This window comes from Hippichthys cyanospilos, chromosome 1 (assembly GCF_059441005.1).
Source record: "Hippichthys cyanospilos isolate Australia breed blue-spotted pipefish chromosome 1, RoL_Hcya_1.0, whole genome shotgun sequence".
Lineage (NCBI taxonomy): Eukaryota > Metazoa > Chordata > Actinopteri > Syngnathiformes > Syngnathidae > Hippichthys > Hippichthys cyanospilos.
The window spans coordinates 13,970,544-13,991,739 of record NC_142369.1 but is presented as its reverse complement, the minus strand read 5'-3'; the positions used below and the strand labels follow the sequence as shown (position 1 = coordinate 13,991,739).

At 39.1% G+C, this 21,196-nt stretch overlaps 2 protein-coding genes across 2 annotated transcripts in view; both read right to left on the bottom strand.

The window, feature by feature from the left end:
• Window positions 1–1,243, bottom strand: part of tmem8b (transmembrane protein 8B) — a 46,454-nt gene extending 45,211 nt beyond the window's left edge. Inside the window, exon 1 of the mRNA XM_088431412.1 lies at window positions 1,100–1,243. Within this exon, the coding sequence (XP_088287538.1) occupies window positions 1,100–1,175 (76 nt within the window). The 5' untranslated portion in view covers window positions 1,176–1,243. The remainder of the gene's footprint in view (window positions 1–1,099) is intronic.
• A 5,282-nt stretch (window positions 1,244–6,525) lies between these two features.
• mccc2 (methylcrotonyl-CoA carboxylase subunit 2) lies at window positions 6,526–17,213 on the bottom strand. Its single transcript, XM_088418888.1, has 17 exons — window positions 16,969–17,213; window positions 15,874–15,940; window positions 15,511–15,595; window positions 15,241–15,342; window positions 14,536–14,663; window positions 12,973–13,085; window positions 12,732–12,845; window positions 12,521–12,585; window positions 12,081–12,180; window positions 11,916–12,011; window positions 11,397–11,469; window positions 10,087–10,163; window positions 9,111–9,177; window positions 8,433–8,589; window positions 7,994–8,108; window positions 7,565–7,650; window positions 6,526–6,729 (listed from the first exon to the last, which is right to left on the bottom strand). The coding sequence occupies exons 1-17, from the start codon at window positions 17,098–17,100 to the stop codon at window positions 6,612–6,614; spliced, it is 1,695 nt and encodes a 564-aa protein (XP_088275014.1). The 5' UTR covers window positions 17,101–17,213; the 3' UTR covers window positions 6,526–6,611.
• Between the last annotated feature and the right edge of the window lie 3,983 nt (window positions 17,214–21,196).

The following is a 21,196-nucleotide window of genomic DNA, read 5'->3' as shown; positions in this document are numbered from 1 at the left end:
AGACACAATGAAAACAGGTTGGATTGTGGCTCTTGAGGACCGAACTTGGCCACCCCTGACCTAGTGATTGGGTTGGCAAAAACAGTCCAGTATGTTTTTCATTGTACATTTAACCCAGTCTGCAAAAAATCCACAGCTACCCAGCAACCATCTTAGGAAAATAACCCAGCATTTTTTTCAAGTGTCGACATTTAAAACAATCGACTCTGTTACCCAGCATTGTTTTTCATGTGCATATTGTTTATGAACCTGATTGAGTTGCAATTGAGTTGTATTAAGGAGACACACACACACACACACACACACACACACACACATATATATACTTATATATATACCTGTATATATATATATATATATATATATATATATATATATATATATATATATATATATATATATATATATACCTGTATATATATATATATATATATATATATATATATATATATATATATATATATATATATATATATTTATATATAGAGAGAGAGAGATAGAGAGAGAGGAAGGTATACACACATATATGTACACTCGCACAAACACTATGCGTTATTTATGAATATTAAAGAAAAACTTCCATCAACCAATGACAACGGAACACACAAGGAGTGAGACATTTTTCAGCTATCCTGAACAGCAAAACTAAGCGCAAACTGTCTTTTTGTTGTTGTTTTGTTAGCTACACTACATCCGACTTAAGCAGAAAAAAAAGAAGCCCGGGAGGACACAAAGGTTTTCATGCTGTCATCGCTGATGTCTTTGTCAAATGTTTGGTCTCACACCTTTGAGTCTATAAATAGAGGGCAGGCAAAGTGGGTCCCCAACGCGAGGAGTTGACTTGTTTTCCTGTGACAATCCGATCCAAGCAACTCACTGTGAACGTCTCTCGGGCTCTATTGCTAAGTAACTTGAATAATGCGTCATAAAAGCAACAGAGAAGCGAAACAATGAAAGTGGTCATCAAACATTAGGCGCCGAGCAGCATGCCGTAAAACGCCGGGGTCCGTTTCAGCACCAGGACCAGATGAACAGCTCCACGCGAGCTCCTCCGCCTCCCCACTCCCCCACGCTCATAGACACAAAGCAGCGCACTCACCCCCAGGAACGCAGAGGAAAGTGTAAACGATGAAGAGCAGCATCCTCGTGACGGGGCAGCAGTCCACCCTCCACATGGTTCCGAGCGTTCGTGGCCGTGGGCTCGAGCCGCGGTGCAGCTCGCTGTTGCCGCTTTACATTTTTACATCCTCTACCCCCCCTCCTCCTCCTCCTCCTCCTCCTCCTCCTCTCTCTCCCTCCCTTTCTCTCCCTAGTTCACCCGCCAGCTGTTAGCGCATGACGTCATCCAGACGACGGTCGCGCGCCGCCTGCTGGTTGGCTAAAACGCGAGAGCTTCACATTGGTCAACTTCGCGGGGGAGGGCGCGCGCACGGATTGCAGCAGCGGGGGCACGTCGCGCACGCGCAGGACGGTCCTAATAGTAAATTCACTGTTAAAAATAACCAGCATTTCACAATAATTACCTATATTAATTTACAGCAATGTGTTGTATTTGAGTTACCATGTAATATTACAATGGATACCTGTGTGAATTACAGCAGCCTTGGAATTTACAGTACTTTACTGTTGTTCTACAGTAGAATCCATTTATCAGTATGTTGTTGTAAATGCATTCACAGGATTTTGCTGTATTCATTACTGTGAAAGTAATGCAAAACGTAGCCACCGGACCAAGTGCAAACTGCAAGCCTAATAAAACGTAAACAAAAAAAAAGGAACTAAAACAAAGCACATACCTTCAAACTCAACCTCTAGCGTACACTTAAAATCTTGCCGTGATTTCACAGCAAATTATTGCATAGGTTTTGCATCATTTACACAGGTATGCATTGTAATATTACAGGGTATCTTAATGTTGATTGTTGGAGGGTGGAACTTATTTCTCGTCCCTGTGAATCTCCAGAAAACACATTAGTTTTACAACAAAATGGTGGCAGCGCAGCCCTGCCCAGATATACATAATGTTGTTGACATTTTCTTATGATGTGTCAATATTGGGCAGCGGACACACATCTCAAATCTCACCCACTTCTAACACTTTTACCACTTTTTATAGAACGCGAGAAAGCATTTTGCGCATTTTCTAAATCACATGAATCATTCATGTGATTTAGAAAAACGTAATATGATTTAGGGGAAAAGATGTTGCTAACCAAAATTTCAAAGGGTAATAACTTCCGCCCAGACTTTGACATTGAGAGCACTACTGCACCACCTAGTGCCGTGGATGTGTAATTACACTTCACACAGCAAACGCAAAGCCTGTTCCTCTGGGTCATACGCGTCGCCCAGCATCGCATGGCGCCCCCTTGGCCCCGCTATTTGAGATGGACTGACTTGAGTACCCAGTATGAGTTGCCAATTTAGCCAACTCTGAGCTTATGAACTAATTGAATTATGCAAAGGAGGTATGTGCAATCAGTGAATGCACATACCTAGTAGTAACGTATTTCCAAATTCTTTTTTGAAGAAAGAATTTTTTGTGTTGCTTTTCAGATAAAAAGGCAAAATTTGATACACTAGTCATTGTCCAAGAAAGCCACCTAGTGTATCCAGAAAGTATTTTTGGTCCTTCACCTTTTCCATGTTTTGCTTTTCCACCCTTATTGCAAAACAGATTAAAGCCTTCCCTTTTCTGCACCATAGCCAATATTGTTTTTTAACCTGTCGTTATAGGGTGCGGTGAGTAGCTGACCCACCCCTTCCCCAAAACAGCTGTTTTAAATGACAGCTATCCACAAAATTTGGAGATCCTGTATGTTGTCTTTCTATGATAATGATGTTGCAATGCAACGTTAATTTTAGACGTCATCGCTGTTAAGTACAGTATTGATTAGTGAGACATTTAAAAGCAAAAATTGTTTACGGGAAACTGAAGAGACTGACAGAATTTCATTAATGACATAAAATAGTTTGCAACAACTCACACTACAGTACAAATGTCTGTTGCAATGCACACGTCCTAGTTCACTTATCAGCCAATCACATTAGATATACGAAGTCATTTTGATAAAAGAACATTCAAACTGAAGACACAACCGGCTAGTGATGCGCTGCATATTTTTAACAGTGATGTAAGGAGTAGGATGAGACACTGACATCGTGGGTTTGGTCATGGTTAGGTTAGCGGAGGTATTGATTGTTGAGACAATTGAAACCGCAAAATGTTGTTGACAGGAAACTGAAGTCACTCACAACACTGACTCATATTTTGACCAATGACGTGTTCGACCCATAAAGATCATGACCCGAGTGAGGATAAGCGGCTGTAGAAGATGGATGGATGGATGAATTCCTTGGGGTCATTTATTTACAGGTATTTTTTTTACATTACAACATAAGACTAAGATAATGAAAATGAAATATGGGTTGAGGGGGTGGAGGGTAGATGGGGTTGAGGGAGTCATTTTTGCAGATTTTCCTCGCTGTTTGTAAAGTGAAGAAATACTAAATGACAAAAATAGTCAAGAGTCTAGGACCAAAAACTGCTATAGCACCACAACTGCCTACTTAATTGTTTTCAGTCTACTCATTTTCAGCAAATACTACAAATTCAAACGCATTGTACTGTATATATTGGACTCATCCCCCAAGGAGAGGGATTGGGCCTCCCCCCGCATAACAAAAATCTGCACACAACTGAGACCTACAGTATTTAAAAATGGGTTGGGGGGAGAAAAAATTCCACAAATAGTTTAAACTACAGGTGCCAAACAGCAAGTATGCAGAGGTCTGATGTATTTATAACTAAATCCCTAAACTTACTGTCTTGTTCTCATTCAGTACCAGCCCAAATAAAATAAAACTTTGTTGTCAATAGCCGTCAATGCAGCGAACGAGTTAGAAACAAGCAGACAATCGAAACTGGATCATAAATATCAGTATGCGTGTACGTATCCTGCTTTAGGTTCAAACTTCCTTGTTTTCACTGAGTACCATAGAGACAAATAATGAGAATTTGATGAGGTGAGAGCAGACACCGCGCGGGAACAGCCACAGGTGAAGGTATTGAACAACAATCACACACTCTCCAAGAAGTGGACACTGACTCAGAGTTGCAGTCAAGATTATTTTTAGGCTGCTGTGGGGTGACTTCAATATGAGTCATAATTGTCCTGAGCAGATTCTGTCAGGGAGCGAACAAGCCGGCGAACCAGGGGGCATCTATTAAACATGACACTGCACACTTAGCAAGTAAATATGAGCACATTTCTCGGCTAAGGATGAGAGATGTTGCTCCCTCTGCCTCAGCGGTGATTAAAACTTAGCAGATGAATGAAGTAATGGCAAAAGAAGGAGCTGTTAAGAACTCGAACTAGGATTTGTCTCTGACTCGGTAAATGGTGCCATTCTGTAATCGCTCTTCCGTCAGCAGGATTCTGCAAAAACTAGCCAGCTCAAAAAAATAAAATAAATGGAGGGGTGAATCACGGGTCGTCGGAGATGGAACTAAAACTCTAGCCGTCCATTTTCTATCCCACTTATCCTGTTCAGTGTGACTGCAGGGGCTGACCTAGGTTAAGAACTACACCCTAGTTGCGTCTCTTGTTTTTCACAAGGCAGGCGAGGCAGCAAAGAGAACCGCTACACGATAACAACCGCTGTGGTAGTAGATTGAGTGTCGAATGCGATAGTACCGGTCAAAAGTTTGGAAACACCTTCAAATTCCGCTCGTTATTTTTCTACATTGTGAAACCCAGCCTACGCAGCAACCATGTAAGGAATCATTTAAGTTGAAAATGTTAGTCAACCAAAATGTTTTAGATTTTTGTTTCTTCAAATTAGCCACCTTTTACCAAGATGACAGGTTTGCTCATCTTGGTATTTTTTCAATCACCTCTTCCTATTCGACCTAAAACCTTTTTTTTTTAAATTCATACACACTGTGCTATCATGGCTGAGCAAATGTTTCATAGACAACAAGATAAAGGTAGCTTCAGTCATATATTTACTTTAAAAGATGGTATTGTAACCATTTACCTTCTGTTGTTGAGACTAGTCACAACAGCCTTTATTTGTAACCATGAGGAGGGACGGTGCAGTATTCTTTAGTCATTTGCCAAAAAATTTGAAAACATCAAAAGAAAACAGCATTCATCCTGTCAGCCGGCATGGTTTGCTACATCTTTGTTGCAATTATTAGCTGTGGCTGTAGTTGCAGCTGGGTGCTTTACATTTATGTGTTAGGCTCCTTCTTCCAAAGAATGCATATATCACTATACTATACATATGTCACTGTTACCGTTTTTTTTTTCAAGTTAACTTTATCATTCATCAGACCGACAAATCTGACATACTCTTTCATTTTCAAAGCTTCCTTCTGCTTCTAAACGACAATTGCCCTCCCACGCACGACAAGGGCCTCAGGCTATGCCAAATACAATGTCACCAAATCAGTGTCCAATTCAGGGTGGGCTTAATCTGTGTTCCAAACCCCAACACAAGAAGTTTGAAGCATAAAAACTGATCTAATAACCATGAGTAGTATTCAAGTAGAATTGATTGAATACAATCAATCGTGAACGTGGCATTTGGAGGTGTAATTTAAGTATTTTTCCATTGATGCATTTCAGTTGATTTTATTAGAAAAAGAATGTGACAATGATTTTTTTTCTTCCTTCAAATTTGTGAACTTTCGCAATTTCCATAAATGTGAAACTTTTCAGCCTAATTCATTTTTGCTGCTCCCCTTCAGGGATATTTGATTGAAGAGGAAGAGCGAATGGCCAGTAAAACGGCTTTAAAAATTGGTACAGATGCTAGAGGAGGCGGTGTGTGGGTGGTATTCACATTCACACTACTACATATACACACACACACACACACACACACCATGGGGTCTGAGTTATTTCTGCTGTCAACAGCCTCGGAGTGCAGAGGCAGAACAAGCAGACTTTGTCGTTTCTAACAGGATTGTGCTGCTGCATCAAATGTTACGTTGGGGAGGAGGGAAAAAAATCATGGCTGTGACGTTAAGTTGAACAAATAAACTGACCATGTGGGGTGAAATCTTTTGTCCACATCCCTTGCACTCCAAATGCAACATCAGGTCTTCAGATTTATTCCTGTTGGGACACAATATTTGCTCTTTCTTTAAAGTAAAGAGAAATCCAGATGCTTGGCACAGAAGGAAAATCAAACTCACCTGGGTCCCAGTTCTCCAGATATCTATTTAGAAGTTTCAGCAATGGAACTGTTCTGTCAACAGTAATGTATACTATACTCAAAACCTCAAACACGTTTAATCACACCAGTTTGATCCAGTATGGCTCAACAGCGCCCCTATGTGATGATCCAAAAGAAAATTCAAACGTTTGTCTCATGCGTTGAAACATTTTTTAAAATTTTATAGAACAAATTCATTGATAAATTGTAACAGTTAAGGCAGGATTTCATAATTGCCCTTAATGACTTGTCAGTACATATTGTAATCACCAAAATATAAACAATATTCCTCAAGTGTGGTTGGTTTCCCGTTTGCTTTATGACACAGAACACGAGACCAAAAGGACTACGACAAGTATTAACATATGCAGAGCAGGCTGAGCATATCACATCCGGAACACTCCGAAACGGGTCTTCTTCGTTGGTGCGTTAAGTGCGGCACTCAGACTCAGTCCCAACACCAGGCGAGTGTCAGCAGGATCAATAATTCCGTCATCCCACAGTCTGGGGAGAAACATGAAACATCATAACCTTAAGACCACTCTGAGGCTTACAGATGAGAAGTGGATGTAAATAGTTTAGATGATGCACAGCCACATCATCAGCCAGAACAAAGTGTGCAACCTCATCCTATCTCAGTTGTTTAATTTTACTTCCTACCTAAAAAGGATGCAAATCCTTGTTGAGCTGTCAAGGTCACATGAATGCTGAATTCTTATACACCAAAAAATTGACATGAGCAGTTTGACGGACAGATGGAGGGACAGATGGAGGGACAGATGAGCAGACGTGCCAATGAGCCTCGACTGTTAAAACAATAAGGCAACAATTTAACTCTCGTTTGCATTGTTCTGTGTATATTTTGTATGTAATGCCACTGTCAGCCACTAGATGGCAACTATTGTGTGTAACTACTGAAAAAATATGCTAAGTGAAAAACAGCAAGTATTTCAAGCCTTGAAGTTCTCAATCCTCTCGTATAATGTTTTTATGCCTATGGAAAGCAATAAAACTGAAAAAAAACAGTGCAATAAATCTGAAAAAAATATTATGTGTTGACATGGATTGAACTAGTGTTGCATCAAGTACTGGTACTATCTTAATGATGTTTTAAGACTTTGAAAAAATGAGTACAGTAAATACCATCATGTTGCAGGGGTGATCTGAAATGCAACCTATGTGGGAGGGTCTTTGTTTTTTTTGTAATTCCTATTAGAAGTGAGCTTTTAAATATGTATGCGTGAGAGCTTGACGGACAGATAACATTCAACTCTGGAGGACCCACTGTAATTGCAAAGTGCCTCTACATGCTAGTCAAAGACAAAATTGCCAATGTTACCTGGCACTGGAGTAGTAAGGACTTCCCTCTTCTTCAAATCGCCGCACAATTGGCTCCTTCATGGCGGCTTCCTGTTCCGCTGTGAACTTTTGAGAGGTCAAAAATTATAAAACAGTAGCCAGGAGGTCTACATTTACATAAAAAATACCAATGTGGACATTATCTCATCATTGTGTTCTCACTGTATAATGTCTAATCATCTTAATCATCAGTACCAAGCTGAGATGTCATTTTGCAGCTATTAAAGCTCTCAGCAGATCCCCCACAGGACATCTAACACATTTTAATTGCAGCCAACGACAGCACTAATCAGAATCATTACCACATTAAGTAATGGTGTAATGGTGATCTTCAAATAAAAGGTGTCAAGTCTTTATGTTTATGCATTTGGCAGCATATCCTGGATAGCTAACACAAGCCTTTTGTTACCTCCTTTCCCTCTCTGGCTCGCTGATCCTTGGTGATGGTGGCCAGGACGGTGGCGGCCTGCTCACCGCCCATGACAGAAATCCTGGAATTCGGCCACATGTAGAGGAATCGGGGGCTGTGGATGAAGACAGGCACTCAGTCAGTAGGGATGTTTTGGATGTGCTCATCATGATGACAGGAATGGGAAAAAAAAAAAAATCACACGTACACAAAGCGATTTTAGAAAGCCTGGTGTGAAAATTGGCAGCAATATAAGTCTGAAAGCACTGTTGTTCGATTGCAAGAAAACAACAAATAACTAACAAAAGACAAGTAGTTCATCGCCTAACAACCCAAATTATTGTTATTGTCTGCTTTCAAATTGAACTTAAAATCATCCAGCCTGGCTCGGAATGTGGGCACTTCATCCAACAACACAATCATTCTGGAGTCATCCTACCTGTAGGCTCGTCCGCACATGCCGTAGTTGCCTGCCCCGTAAGAGCCGCCGATGATGACGGTCATCTTGGGTACGTTAGCGCAGGCAACAGCCGTGACCATCTTAGCTCCGTCCTTGGCGATCCCTCCGGCTTCATACTCTCTGCCCACCATGAAACCTAACATGGAAGTCACATATCTACTTTTAATTCTATGGACGCCTCATTATAAAATCATGACATCATACATGTGATGAAGTGAAAATGTCCATTAAAGGGTACCTGTCGTTCTCAGAAGGGAAAATGTGCATGGGTTGTCAAGGAAAACTGCATCCAAATATGTTTTTGGTTTCATTAGTTACATAAAAGCAAGTTTATAGTAGCCCGAGATAAGTCTTTGTTGAGACAACATGCGCACAGCCATATTGATACTGATTGATTTCATCAGTATGCATTCTGGAAAATTGTGACTCAATTTGTCAGAATCTTCACATTTGGTCATCTTCATGATGTTACCTGAGTCCCCTTGTAGGTCTGTTCACAAATGATTAACCAAATAGCTTGCTGTTTTGGACAAAGCAATGTTATTGCCTCAACAAACATACTATTTTATTGAAAGGGGTTTCGTTTTAGAAATTCGAAGATTTTGTCTTTTATGAACACAGACACTTATTAAGAAACACCAGCAAGTTCCCACTAACCTGTAATGTTTTGCAGAAAAATAAGTGGAATGTTTCGCTGGCAACATAACTCGATAAAATGCGTGCCCTAAAAAAGACAAGCGGATGGAGTTAATTCACAAACAAAGTGTGCAAACATGCTCTTGAAATCTTTGTTTAGAGGTTTCCTTCTAATTAGAAAGTGTTAGCAAAGTGAGAGAGTAATTATCAGTCTCGTCACTTTCAGACAGCGCGGATCCAATCGTTTCTTTGTAGCCTTTCACTTTCGCAAAAACACAAACAGCTTTGAGTGAAGCATTTAGCACCGCAGAAGGCCGCCTGCATCCTTGGCGATGACAGCGCGTCTCCAAAAGCGGGCGCAGTATTGATTTTTCTCGGATGTGCTTGCCGAGCACATTTGAATCACTGCGCCCATCGCATTCAACGGCAATCACGCTGATAAAACACCCAATGTTTGCACTTTCACACCGAGGCACGCAAATGAATCAGATATTTTTTTGCCCCCAATCACACACACACACACACGCATACAAATCGAACGGCAATTGTGAAAAGCGTACGAGTCTATAATGACACATTCAACATCTCGTCCATTTAAAGGGCGGTTACAGTTCAGCTGTGTCCACAGCAGAATAGGCTGGCAAATTAAGTGAACAATGTTGAATGAAAATGGTCCGTGGCTTTCAAATGCAACGTTATTACGATAGTATTCAGGCCGCTTAGGTACGGGCCCAGACAAACGCAATTAGATCGCTTATTGTAGCCGCCCCTCCACTAAGAAGGGTCAGAACAAATCATCTATTAGCACGAGGTGCTCTCACGAGAGGAATATTGGTATTCATTGTTGGAAGCGGCGCTTATTCCCATGGGAGGGGGCTTACTCGGCTAATGCGTATAAGTCCTTGACACTTCAAGAACACTGCGGTCTCACTCTTGAAAAAACTTTCACATGATTGAGCCGCTAAGCAAGCTTACAACTTACAAACAATATTTTTACCTTTTTCGCAGATTCAGAAAACAGCACTCCGTTGTTGCCTATTATTCCGACGGGGTAACCAAAAATTCTGGAGAATCCTGCAAGTAAATATTCAGTCACATGACTGTAATTAGGCTGGTCGTCATTATATATATATATATATTATATATATATATATATATATATATATATATATATATATATAGAGAGAGGGGGGGGGGGAGAGAGAGAGAGATAGAGAGAGAGAGAGAGAGAGATGTACATAGATATATATGTATATAGATATACAGGGTGCCTAGATAAGACCATCGCTTTGGTAAGTGCAGTTCATTTGTCTACATATTATAAATTTTCAATCAATCAATCAAATTTTATTTGTATAGCTCTGAATCACCGAAGTCTCAAAGGGCTTCACAGATTAATTTTATCATGAAAACATGAAAAGTTTAATATTTATTTGCATCTTTGCTGCCATTTGACTTTCACCCTTGACTCATGTTTACATCACATTCGTTTTGTAGAATTTTGTGCTGTCATAGCAAATGTTGGGGGGTGCCCCAATACAACTTTTTTACTTCATATTCGATAAACACTGCAGCCAGGAGTCCAGATATATACTGATATCGAAACAATATTACCATGAATAATACATACTTTTATATATTTTTTAATATAAAATGTTTGAAGCTTCTTGATGAAGTGATCATCTTTGAACAAAGAACAATTGTTAACAACAGTCAGTATGAAAAACCATGACCCACTTATTAGAAAAATTTGGGAAAGGACTGTTTCTATATATGAGTGAAAATATTGAAAATTTTGAATGTAATGAAATAATCTCCTCCTCCTCTTTTGCTGATATTGGGTCGATTTCATATCAATATCAGGTTTGGGACACCCCTACAGGTCAAAGTGTTTAGTAGTTAATTAACAACTAGAATTGAAACAAATGAATAAAAACCATCTTTCATATTAATCCATGTTTCATCCGCATTAATTTTAGAGTAAGCCTCGCCTATAAAGTCAAAATACATAAATGAATGCCATAAATGTTTATATGAATTATTTATTTATTGTGTTAGTTGAAACATAATAAACATGGGAACTTGGAAAAAAAATAATCACAGTTTAAATCCCAATTACTATATTTAGGGGGGAGAAAAAAATACATTGGGATTATTTTTCAAATCCATACAGACATAATACCAACACACATTGGCTGCATGGAAGTCAGGCATGTGTATCACGAATCAGAGACCTTTCATAGAAATTATAATGTAGAATATATATAACTATTGACTATTTTGTTCAGTTTCCTTTTTCGAACATACCTGTCACAAGGGTGTCTCCATAGAGTGCCTTGAATTCATCAAATTTACTCCCGTCAACAATTCTGGCAATGACCTACAAGCCACCACACACAATATATCGCATTTTGTCATCATGTCATCAATTTATTTTTCAAGACACAAGACATTGTTTTCACTCTGACCTGTAGCACTGTAAGCTTGCAGTTATATGTATATCTTAACTTATTTAACAATAAACAGCAGTTTGGCGAATAATGAACAATTCATCAAAAAAAGAATGAGGACAGGGTCCACTCATGTTACATACAAAGACTGGGTTTTGGAACCATACAATTAAAGGTTTGAATGTGGAAGCGAGTTAGTATGCTTCCTGATCTCTGCTGACAACTGTGCTCCCCCATCATTCTTTTTGCCTGTCTGTAATCGTGCAGTTTGATTCTTTTGTGTGGTCCAATGCATTCAGCATGACAATTTTGCACATTGAAAACAAATCGTCCTCTTAGTCTCATAAACACATAGACTTAAATCTAGTCAAAGTACCTCTCTGACGTCAAAGTTCCGTTTGAGATTGTCTCCGACGATGCCATAGAGTTCATCCGCAGGGTAAAGAGGAGCTTCGGTGGGTTCCATAGTAACCTGAGACATGACACCATACAACAATCAGCATGTCTCTATCACCACATAACTCACAATATCTGGACTTACATCAAGAGTTTTCTTGTAATTCAGGCTCCTTACGGCCTTCCGTGCTAAATGGAGAGCATGGTTGTCATCTAAAGCGTAATGGTCCGTCACACCTGACTTCCTGTGAAATAAAAATATTTGTCAGAGAGGCATTTCAAAGGAGAAAGTGTTCCAATTATGCAGTAAAGCAAACAGCAGTAATTCATACAAGGAAAGAAATGAATTATCACGAGGTAAAATTTTTTTTTAATATATATATAATTAAAATACTTTAAAAAGCAATGATTGTCGCGTCCACTGACTGCACCCGCATCCCTAGATCTCGGTACTGTAACTACAAGTTGACAGAAAACATGGTAAACCACAGTTTCTGGGACTTCAATGAAATGTAATTAAAACCCACATTATCTCAGGCTCAAATTAAGTTATAATCCTTTTTTTTTGTTAGTGCAACTTTCGACCTGCAGTGAAGATCGGCACCTCCAAGATCCTCAGCAGAAACTTGCTCTCCAGTAGCAGCTTTGACCTGGGAAAAAATAAGAAAAGGGATTACCTACTGACCATTGACACAAATCATAATCTGTTATCTGCACCAGTGATCATTCAAATCAATTTGACAGTAAAAATAATTACACCCGACATTTTTGTCATTGGAAAGAAAACTTGAAATACCAGCGGCGGTCCACCAAGGAAAATAGTTCCTTGCTTCTTCACTATGATGCTTTCGTCTGCCATGGCGGGGACATATGCTCCACCAGCAGTGCAGGAACCCATCACCACGGCAATCTCAGGGACAAAGATAAAAGATTGCGTTTTCAAAAGTGGTATTCATGAAGCCGGGCTCAAAAACAGAAGAAAAAAAACTTTCTTGAAGTAAAAACTTTTCAACATCAGGTAAGCACTGCAGTATTACCTGTGCTATTCCTTCTGATGATAGTCTGGCCTGGTTGTAGAAAATACGTCCAAAGTGATCTCTGTCGGGAAAAACATCTGCTTGCCTGGGAAGATTGGCGCCTCCTGAGTCCACTGAAGTGATCATATTGTCAGCAAATGACAGAGAGATGTAAAGAGAAAAGTTTTCATCTTAAGCATCACTGACAACTAACTCAGACCCGCCGCACATAAAACGCAGCCGAATGTTACTGATCTTGAGAATAGCAAACAGATTACAGTTGGAAAATTACGGCCACACACCTAGCGATTCATCCCCTTAAACCAGTGGTTCTCAACCTTTTTTCAGTGATGTACCCCATGTGAAATACGTTTTCAGCCAAGTACCCCTTAACCAGTGCAAAGCATTTTTGGATTAAAAAAAAAAACAAAAAAACTTGCCATCAGAGTCTGATTTATTAAACATTAGAACCTTTCAAACTGTGTTTGTATTGCTCAACAAAAAATAATCAACATAAAGTGTCCTTTTTTGGATCATGGAAGAGGTCTGTTATCAAAAAGAAATAACTTAATACTTAATAATAAATATTTGTCCACAAAAAATAATCAACATAAAGTGTCAGACCTGTTCAAAAAAAGAAATAATTATACATAAATGTTTGTCCACAGAAAAATATTAAAAATAAGGGCTCCTCTTTCAGGATTACATTAGATATCTGTTCATAAAATTAAATAATTCATTTTTAATAAATATTTCCCCACAAAGAATAATCAAATGTAAGACCTGATCAAAAAAAAGAAGAAGAATTCTTATTATTAACATAAATAAATATTTGTCCATAGAAAAATATTCAACTTAAAGTGCCCTCTTCTGGGATCATAGTAGAGATATGTTCACACAAATAAATAATTAACTTGACAGGTATCCAGGGGTGGCGTCTGACAAATTGGGTCAAACTATTCTAGTATGGGGAGGATCTTTTTAAAACAATAAAATTGAATAACCTGTTGATATAAAATATGTTTTATGAACTTGTATTTTCCTGAAACATTTCATGAATTCAATAATTATCTTTAGTTTGTTTGTTTTTAAATCTCGAGTATCCACGGGAGTTCTTTCAAGTACCCCGAGGGGTACCCGTACCCAATTTGAGAACCACTGTCCTATACCCAACTCACTACAATTGAAGAACAGTGACCTCTAGTGTTCGTATTGGGAATCAACATTTTTTGCCTCCACCCATTCTGTATCGTATTTAGCGTTTCTATTTCATCAATCCACAAAATTTCCCTTTGGTCTGAGGGCCTATCTCACAACGAAGACTTATGGTTCAATAAATAAAAACTGCACATTTTAGAAGGGCCTTTAAATGTAGAAAACCAAAGGCATAACTGTCTAATTTACATGTTGGTATGCCACCAAGGATTTTTTTCAATACTCGAGTCTGTTTTTTTCCCAATGTAACTCTTGGACTTTAAAACTGAAAGTTTCTTAGAGCTTGTGAAGGAACGGTGAACAAAACATTTGGGGAACAGGTGGGAGATGAGCCATTTCCTTTGTGCTTGAAGAAATTCCCAAACTCACCTAAGTAGATGCAGGGCAAATGGTTCTGCTGAGCGATTTCTTGCGCACGAAGATGCTTCTTGACTGTAACTGGATAGTATGTTCCACCTTTGACTGTTGCGTCATTGGCAACAATGACGCATTCTACCCTGTTTCAGAAAAATGAACAAAATGTAATATATTACATTACATACAGTCATTCTATAAACCCAAGGTCATCGAAAGACATTCAAATTAACAGCCTTGTGCCAGTTGCATAATTAATATCATTAATTTATTTGTTTTTCCACAGAACAAGTGGAAGCGTATAGATATTAAACAGAAGAGGCCCTGAATGGGGCCTTAGTGTACGCTACATGAAACATTGGCCTAAATAGATTACAAGTTACCGACCGAAAAAAAAAAAAAATCTCTATTCTTTAAAGCAAGATGAAAATCAATCAAGAACTGATTTCCTCTTTACTAAAGTGTTGAATGCAGCATGGAGATCCAATGACACTAAAAGACTAAAAATCTGTCTTAAGTGGTTAAATGTATGTCATTAAAACCGCTGACCAGAGCAGTTTCAACGGCATGGTGGTCTTGAACCTGACTCAAAGACCTTAAAATGGGTGTTCACTGTTAGAAACAATCATTTTAAAGAAGTGCTGTTGAAACACAACCTTTCCAAAAGCTTTACAGAAAAAAAATCATATTGTCTTATAACAGTTGACATCACAGATTTACCCAGAAACCCGTCCAATCCCAGTGATCATCCCGCCTGCTGGCACTTCCTCTTTTCCATACAACTCGTATGCAGCAAACTGGGAAAATTCTAAAAAAGGAGTCCTGTAAAACATCCGGTTGATTATATTAGGAAAATAAGCAGCACTCTTTTTAAGCGGAGTCGAAATGATCAATTGTTAAGATCGCATAATGAAATACTATTTGTGCATCACTGAGCCTTGATTTTAAAATGTGCTCAAGAATCAAGAACACAAACATATCAAGCAGTACCCTGGATCCAGGAGTCTGTCGATGCGTTCTCTGGGTAAGAGCTTACCACGGGAAGTGTGAAGTTTTCTGGCTTTTTCTCCCCCACCTGCAATCATAAGAACAAAAACAAACCCAAATAACTCTTTTGTGACCACTCCATTGCATTGTGGATGACTATTAGGAAACACTATCACATGATAAAAAAACTCGCTAGTCACGCTTTTTCTTCATTTTCTTTAAAAGGTAAGTCTTTTCCCACATGCGTTTTTATACAGCAGTGAAATAAATTGGCAACAGATAATTGCAAACCACATACAAATACAGTTAAACATTCTAGGACCATCAACCACAAACGTTGATTTGACCCAAGGAACTCTTACCCACCTAATTTAATCTTCTCGGTTCGGCTTTTCAATTCATCGACAAGAGCTTGCATTCGCTCGTAGTTCTCCTGCAAGAAAAAAAATGGATTTGTATGTTGAGTCATATGGCCTCCTGTTCGTTAAAAAAAGGGCAAATGTTGATTACAGGCATACCAAGCTAGATATCAGAGTTAGTATAAAAAAAATTAACATCATGATTATCGTCGAAGATTTATTTTGACTAAAATGATTTGATTACCATGTTGTGAGCTTTGGACATTCCAAATCTAAATGACAGTGATTGCAATTGTGTTGAGCTTGATCATTTTAACGCCCGTTCAAAAATATTTGAAGTGTTGCTCTTACCCAAATAAAGCTCACATAATTACTAAAAGCAGTCTGAATTGTAGATCACAAACAGGGAAAATTGAAATTCCCCTTCTGTGTTTGCAATTTTGCTATATTCCACGTCTAAAATGTAATGTTTTTGTAATGCAGTGCCTGATAACAGCTGTAGAAAAAAAGCACAGTTGTTCTGTTTAAATAAAAATGAACATTCATTCTATTAAAGAATAAACTACTGACAAAATAACTGCTCTTACCACTACAGGCACTCAAACCACATTTTGACAATCACTTATTTAGCGCATTTGCGTAACATAACAGCTGGTCAGAATACAAAAACTCTTGTAAAAGTGTTTTTTGGTCTTTTGTTTGTTTTTTTTCTATAGGTCAACATGATCTCTGAAGGATGCACACAAGTTCAAAGATCCAGGACTTTTGACAAGGAATACGTCCATCAATGCTTCGTACTGAGACAAACTCCATACAAAACAAGAGATTTGAGTTTTAAATATAACTGTGCAACATAAACCAATAAGGTCCCATAAAGCCAAGTTAGTACTTGTACATTCCTACGCTGTACTGAAAAGTCACGCCACGCTGGATTTACACCCCGATCAGTGACTTTCAAGCTCTGTAACACTATTACAGCAAATAAGCGGTCTGAAAGATTTTTTATTTTTTTTTTTGGGTCCATGTCAACATTTTGACCTCATCCCAAGAACTGCAGCTCCTCTCGGATGTTAGCAAGGTTGCAACTTAGCATATAGCTCACCTGATAGTCGGCGGAGTGTTTGTCAGGCTGAGAGCCGAGCCGGGCGACGTTGTCGCCGTGGTACGATCTTGTGCAAGCCAGCGGTAGGCTCCTGCAACGGAGCAGCAGCGGTTTGACTGTCTGAAGAAACATGTTGACTCCAAGTTTTGACTCTATGGGAAGTTTTTGTTTTTGTTTTTTTCTTGCTAGCCTAGTTTAGCTTAGCTTGGGAGCGCTCTTGTTTTAGTTCCTGCCAGCGTCCATAAAAGCCAATACCGCTCCCTGGTGGCAGTATGATGCAGTGCAATTGAAGGCTTTTGAAATACAAAAATTTGGTGAACATTAAAGCATTCCAGATCAATGAGGCCTTAAGATGCAAGTTGATTCACACTGACAATGCGACTAACTCAAAATACTCAAGCAACATCATTTTCCCGAACAAATGAGTAGAAATAAGATTGCATTCTTATATTTTGCCAGTAGATGGCGAGGCACTACCTTTAAAAACTGTCTGTGTAAATGCACTGACAGTAGAAATTCGTCGCATCAGTACATTTAAACTAAATACAGTGGGCCTTCTTTTTTTCCAATATCTTTTTCAATAGTGTTTGGGGGATGTGTGGGTCTTTTAGAAAGATATATTTTTCATTAAAGCTACTTTTAATATGTTTTGTTTTGTTTTTGCAATGGCCAGCAATTACAGTGAATCCCCTACCAACACGGGTTACGATTTTGCATTCTCACAATTTATTTTCAGTTATAACTTGATAATGTTTTTTTTTGTGTGTTTTTTTTTTTACTGTACTTTCTCCTGTCAGTCACTAGATGGTGGTACATTATTGTTTATAACTGTATATTTGACAAAAGGCGTGGTGAACAAAGTGTTTGGAAGCGTTCAGTCTCTGCCTTCATATTCTACTTTATTTTGCCCACCGAAAGAAAAGGTTGCAGGTCAATTTCATGAAGTAAATCTTTAGCTATGATTATTGAAATATATTGCCCTGCGATTGGCTTGCAACCAGTTCAAGGTGCACTCCGCCTTCTGCCAAAGACAGCTGGGATAGACTCCATCGCGCCAGTATCCCTTGTGAGGATAAGCGGTCAAAATAATGGATGGAGGAATATTGAAGAGATGCTACTTTAGTTAAGAAAAAAAGGGATGTTTTTTTTTCTGTAGTCACAGAGTACTCTACCTCACTCATTCTTCTTTCTTGCTCTCAATGCATTGTGGTTTTAAAGCCTTTTTTTTAATTAGTTAAAAAAAACAATTGCCGTAAATACTATATATATATATATATATATATATATATATATATATATATATATATATATATATATATATATATATATATATATATATATATATATATATATAAAGCATACTTAGGGCGCATTTAAATAGGATATTTCTATTCCAAGTACCCCAGATTTCACTTATTGTAATGGTGATTTATATATATATACAGTGCACAGCAATAATGAGTACACCCCCCCACCCCCCGAAAAGGACATTTTTTCACAGGACTAAAACGAAAACAATATACCCCAAATAGTTCTTTATGTTCATTGCACTATGTTTTTACATTATAACACAAGCAGAAAGGTGAAATGATAACTTAAATAACATATTTTCCTGTTTCCGTGAAAGCAAAAATTAGTACACCCCACAACAAACACAACTACATCTAGTACATTTAGTACTTTGTATAGCCTCCATTATTTGAAATGAGAACCCCAGGTGTCCTTGGCATGGAGTGCACAAATTGGCTAAATCCATTTTTTTCCATTCCTCAAGAATGACCTCTTTCAGAGCCTGGATGTTGGATTGGGAGTGATGCTCAACCTGCCTCTTTAGTATTCCCCAAATATGCTCTATAAGGTACAGATCAGGTGACATACCTCACCATGGAAACACTCTCACCCTCTTCCTCTTCAAAAAGTCAGGCATCAAAGTAGCCTTAGACGTGTGTTTTGGGTCATTGTCATGTTGAAATATGCCACCACGACCAACAGCCACAAGTGATGGAAGCATCTTAGCTTTCAGGATAGAGCAGTACATTTGAGAATTCATGATGCCGTCAATGAAATGCAAATCTCTAACACCCGTAGCACTCATGCAACCCCACATAAGAACACTACCCCCTCCATCTTATGCTGAGGGCACCTTGCACTTTTCCTTGTACTCCTCACCCTCGTTGCCAAAAAAGATTGATTTTGGTCTAATCACTCCAGACTATAGTTGCCTTCATCCTGTTCAGCTTGGGCTCTGGCAAACTCTTGGCAGGCTTTTTTGTGACTGGGCTTTAGGAGAGGCTTCCTTTAGGGACGACACCCATGCATACCACTCCACTGCATGAGTGCCTGGGTGTTAATTTTCTTGGCCGGCCTCTGTGTCTCTGTACTTTGGCTGCAGTGTCATCTGTCTTGGATCTTTGGATGACCTATGCGACCGTGTTCTTACTGATAAGGCTTTACTGATCTGCTTGCAGCAGTCACCTCTCTAGTGTAAAGCAATAATCCGCTTTCTTAGAAAATAACGTTTTTTTTATGTCAATACAAAAGAAAGAAGCAATTGCAATTGGTGCAAAAGCCTTGGAAAAGAAATGATTTAGATGAATGAGAACATTCACGACGAATGTGTGTTGGCAAGACTGACGTGTACAGGCTATAATTCGGTCGTCCGTTCATTTTCTACAGCGGCTGCCATCTCAACGATCGGAAATAGCGATGATGATGGATGCATAGCAGGCTAAACTGAATTCAACTGAGCGTAGATCACTATTCATACCCACTTGAGGAGTCAAACAAAAGAAGTCCTTTCCAAGAAAATTTCAGGCAACGGTAACGCTTATACCTACGTGCTGTTTCTCATTTAGAAATGTGAACTAAAGAGGTTTTTAAATGGAAATCAGCGTCGGCTTAAAAGCTGCAAAAAGCATCCTTTCTGACCCGAGCGCCGCGTGGAGAGGCAGCGTCCATTTGTCAGAGTGGCGCTGAAGAGCATTCCAAACGAGAGCTTTTAGTTCACTTCATTCCTCCTCCCAACGCTCAGCCAGCGCACCCGTGACCTCCACTCCAGCTGGCTGCTCCTGTTTTCTTAGGAAACGCACGATCCTCCACTCTCGCCCGTCCGGCTAGTTCTACTTTGCGCTGACCTTTGACCGCCTCCTCGCCAACCGCGGCGGTGGAGTGACAGAATGGATGTCGAGGCATGAAAAGCTGCCAGCAATAGGCGCGGGCTGAAGAGTGCTTCACAAAATAGACAGGGTGAACATGAAATCAATACTTTGGAAATGTAGAACAAATGACAGTGAAATTCTCAGCTATATGAATGAACATCTTTCTATTGTGTGAAGCACATGTAAAGGAATACGATATTTTGGAATAGTCAGAATCAGGCACATGACTGAAACATTACAAATGACAAAACAAGACTAAACAATGAAATAATGAATTCCATTAACCCTTGTGTGACTTTGAATTGAAAAAGAACACAGAAAATGTGATACAAGTGAAGCTTATTTATCACAGGAATAATAAAGCTTGTGGTCAAGCGGTGGACATCATGTTGTAAATGGGACACGCAAGAAGAACATTTTACATTTGAATTGCTTTTATTCAAATAGGTTTTTTGCCTGCCCGCTCCCCAAGGTTGAAACGAAAAAAAAAGAAAGTACTGTAATGTTTTTTAGTCATTTGCCATTTTTTTTGGTCCTTGCACCAGATGCAGTTCACATGCCTGTATCAGCAAAACCTTGTCCCCAGAACTTTTGAAAACAGGAACATGTTCAATTTTGTCCTCACAAGGCCTTAAAGACAAGCCTCCCGCCCCAGTCGGTCATGTCGATCCACGCTTATAAAGCGTTGATGATAATTGTTTCCCAACTGAAAACAAAGTCATTGATGGCCGCCATGACCTTAAATGTCAAAAGTGCTGCCCACTCATGGGCACAACATCATTATGGGGTGGCATGGACATGAATTAATCATTGGTCAGCCTTCTAACAACATTAAAAAGCAAGCATCAATTTTTGTCTTTTTTTTCATGTCCCAAACAGTCCGTTCTTTTTCAAGTTCAAATTCACACCATTTGTTGCCTGAATTTCTCTAAGCCCAATTAGAATCAAATTGGCCTTCTTGTGCATAAGATGCTGTTTCCAAGGTAACAGTATTTGGTGGGTCCTGCTGCCCCACACAGCAAGAATAGGACAGGAAGATCAAACAGACAATTGGGATATGCAGTGGAAAT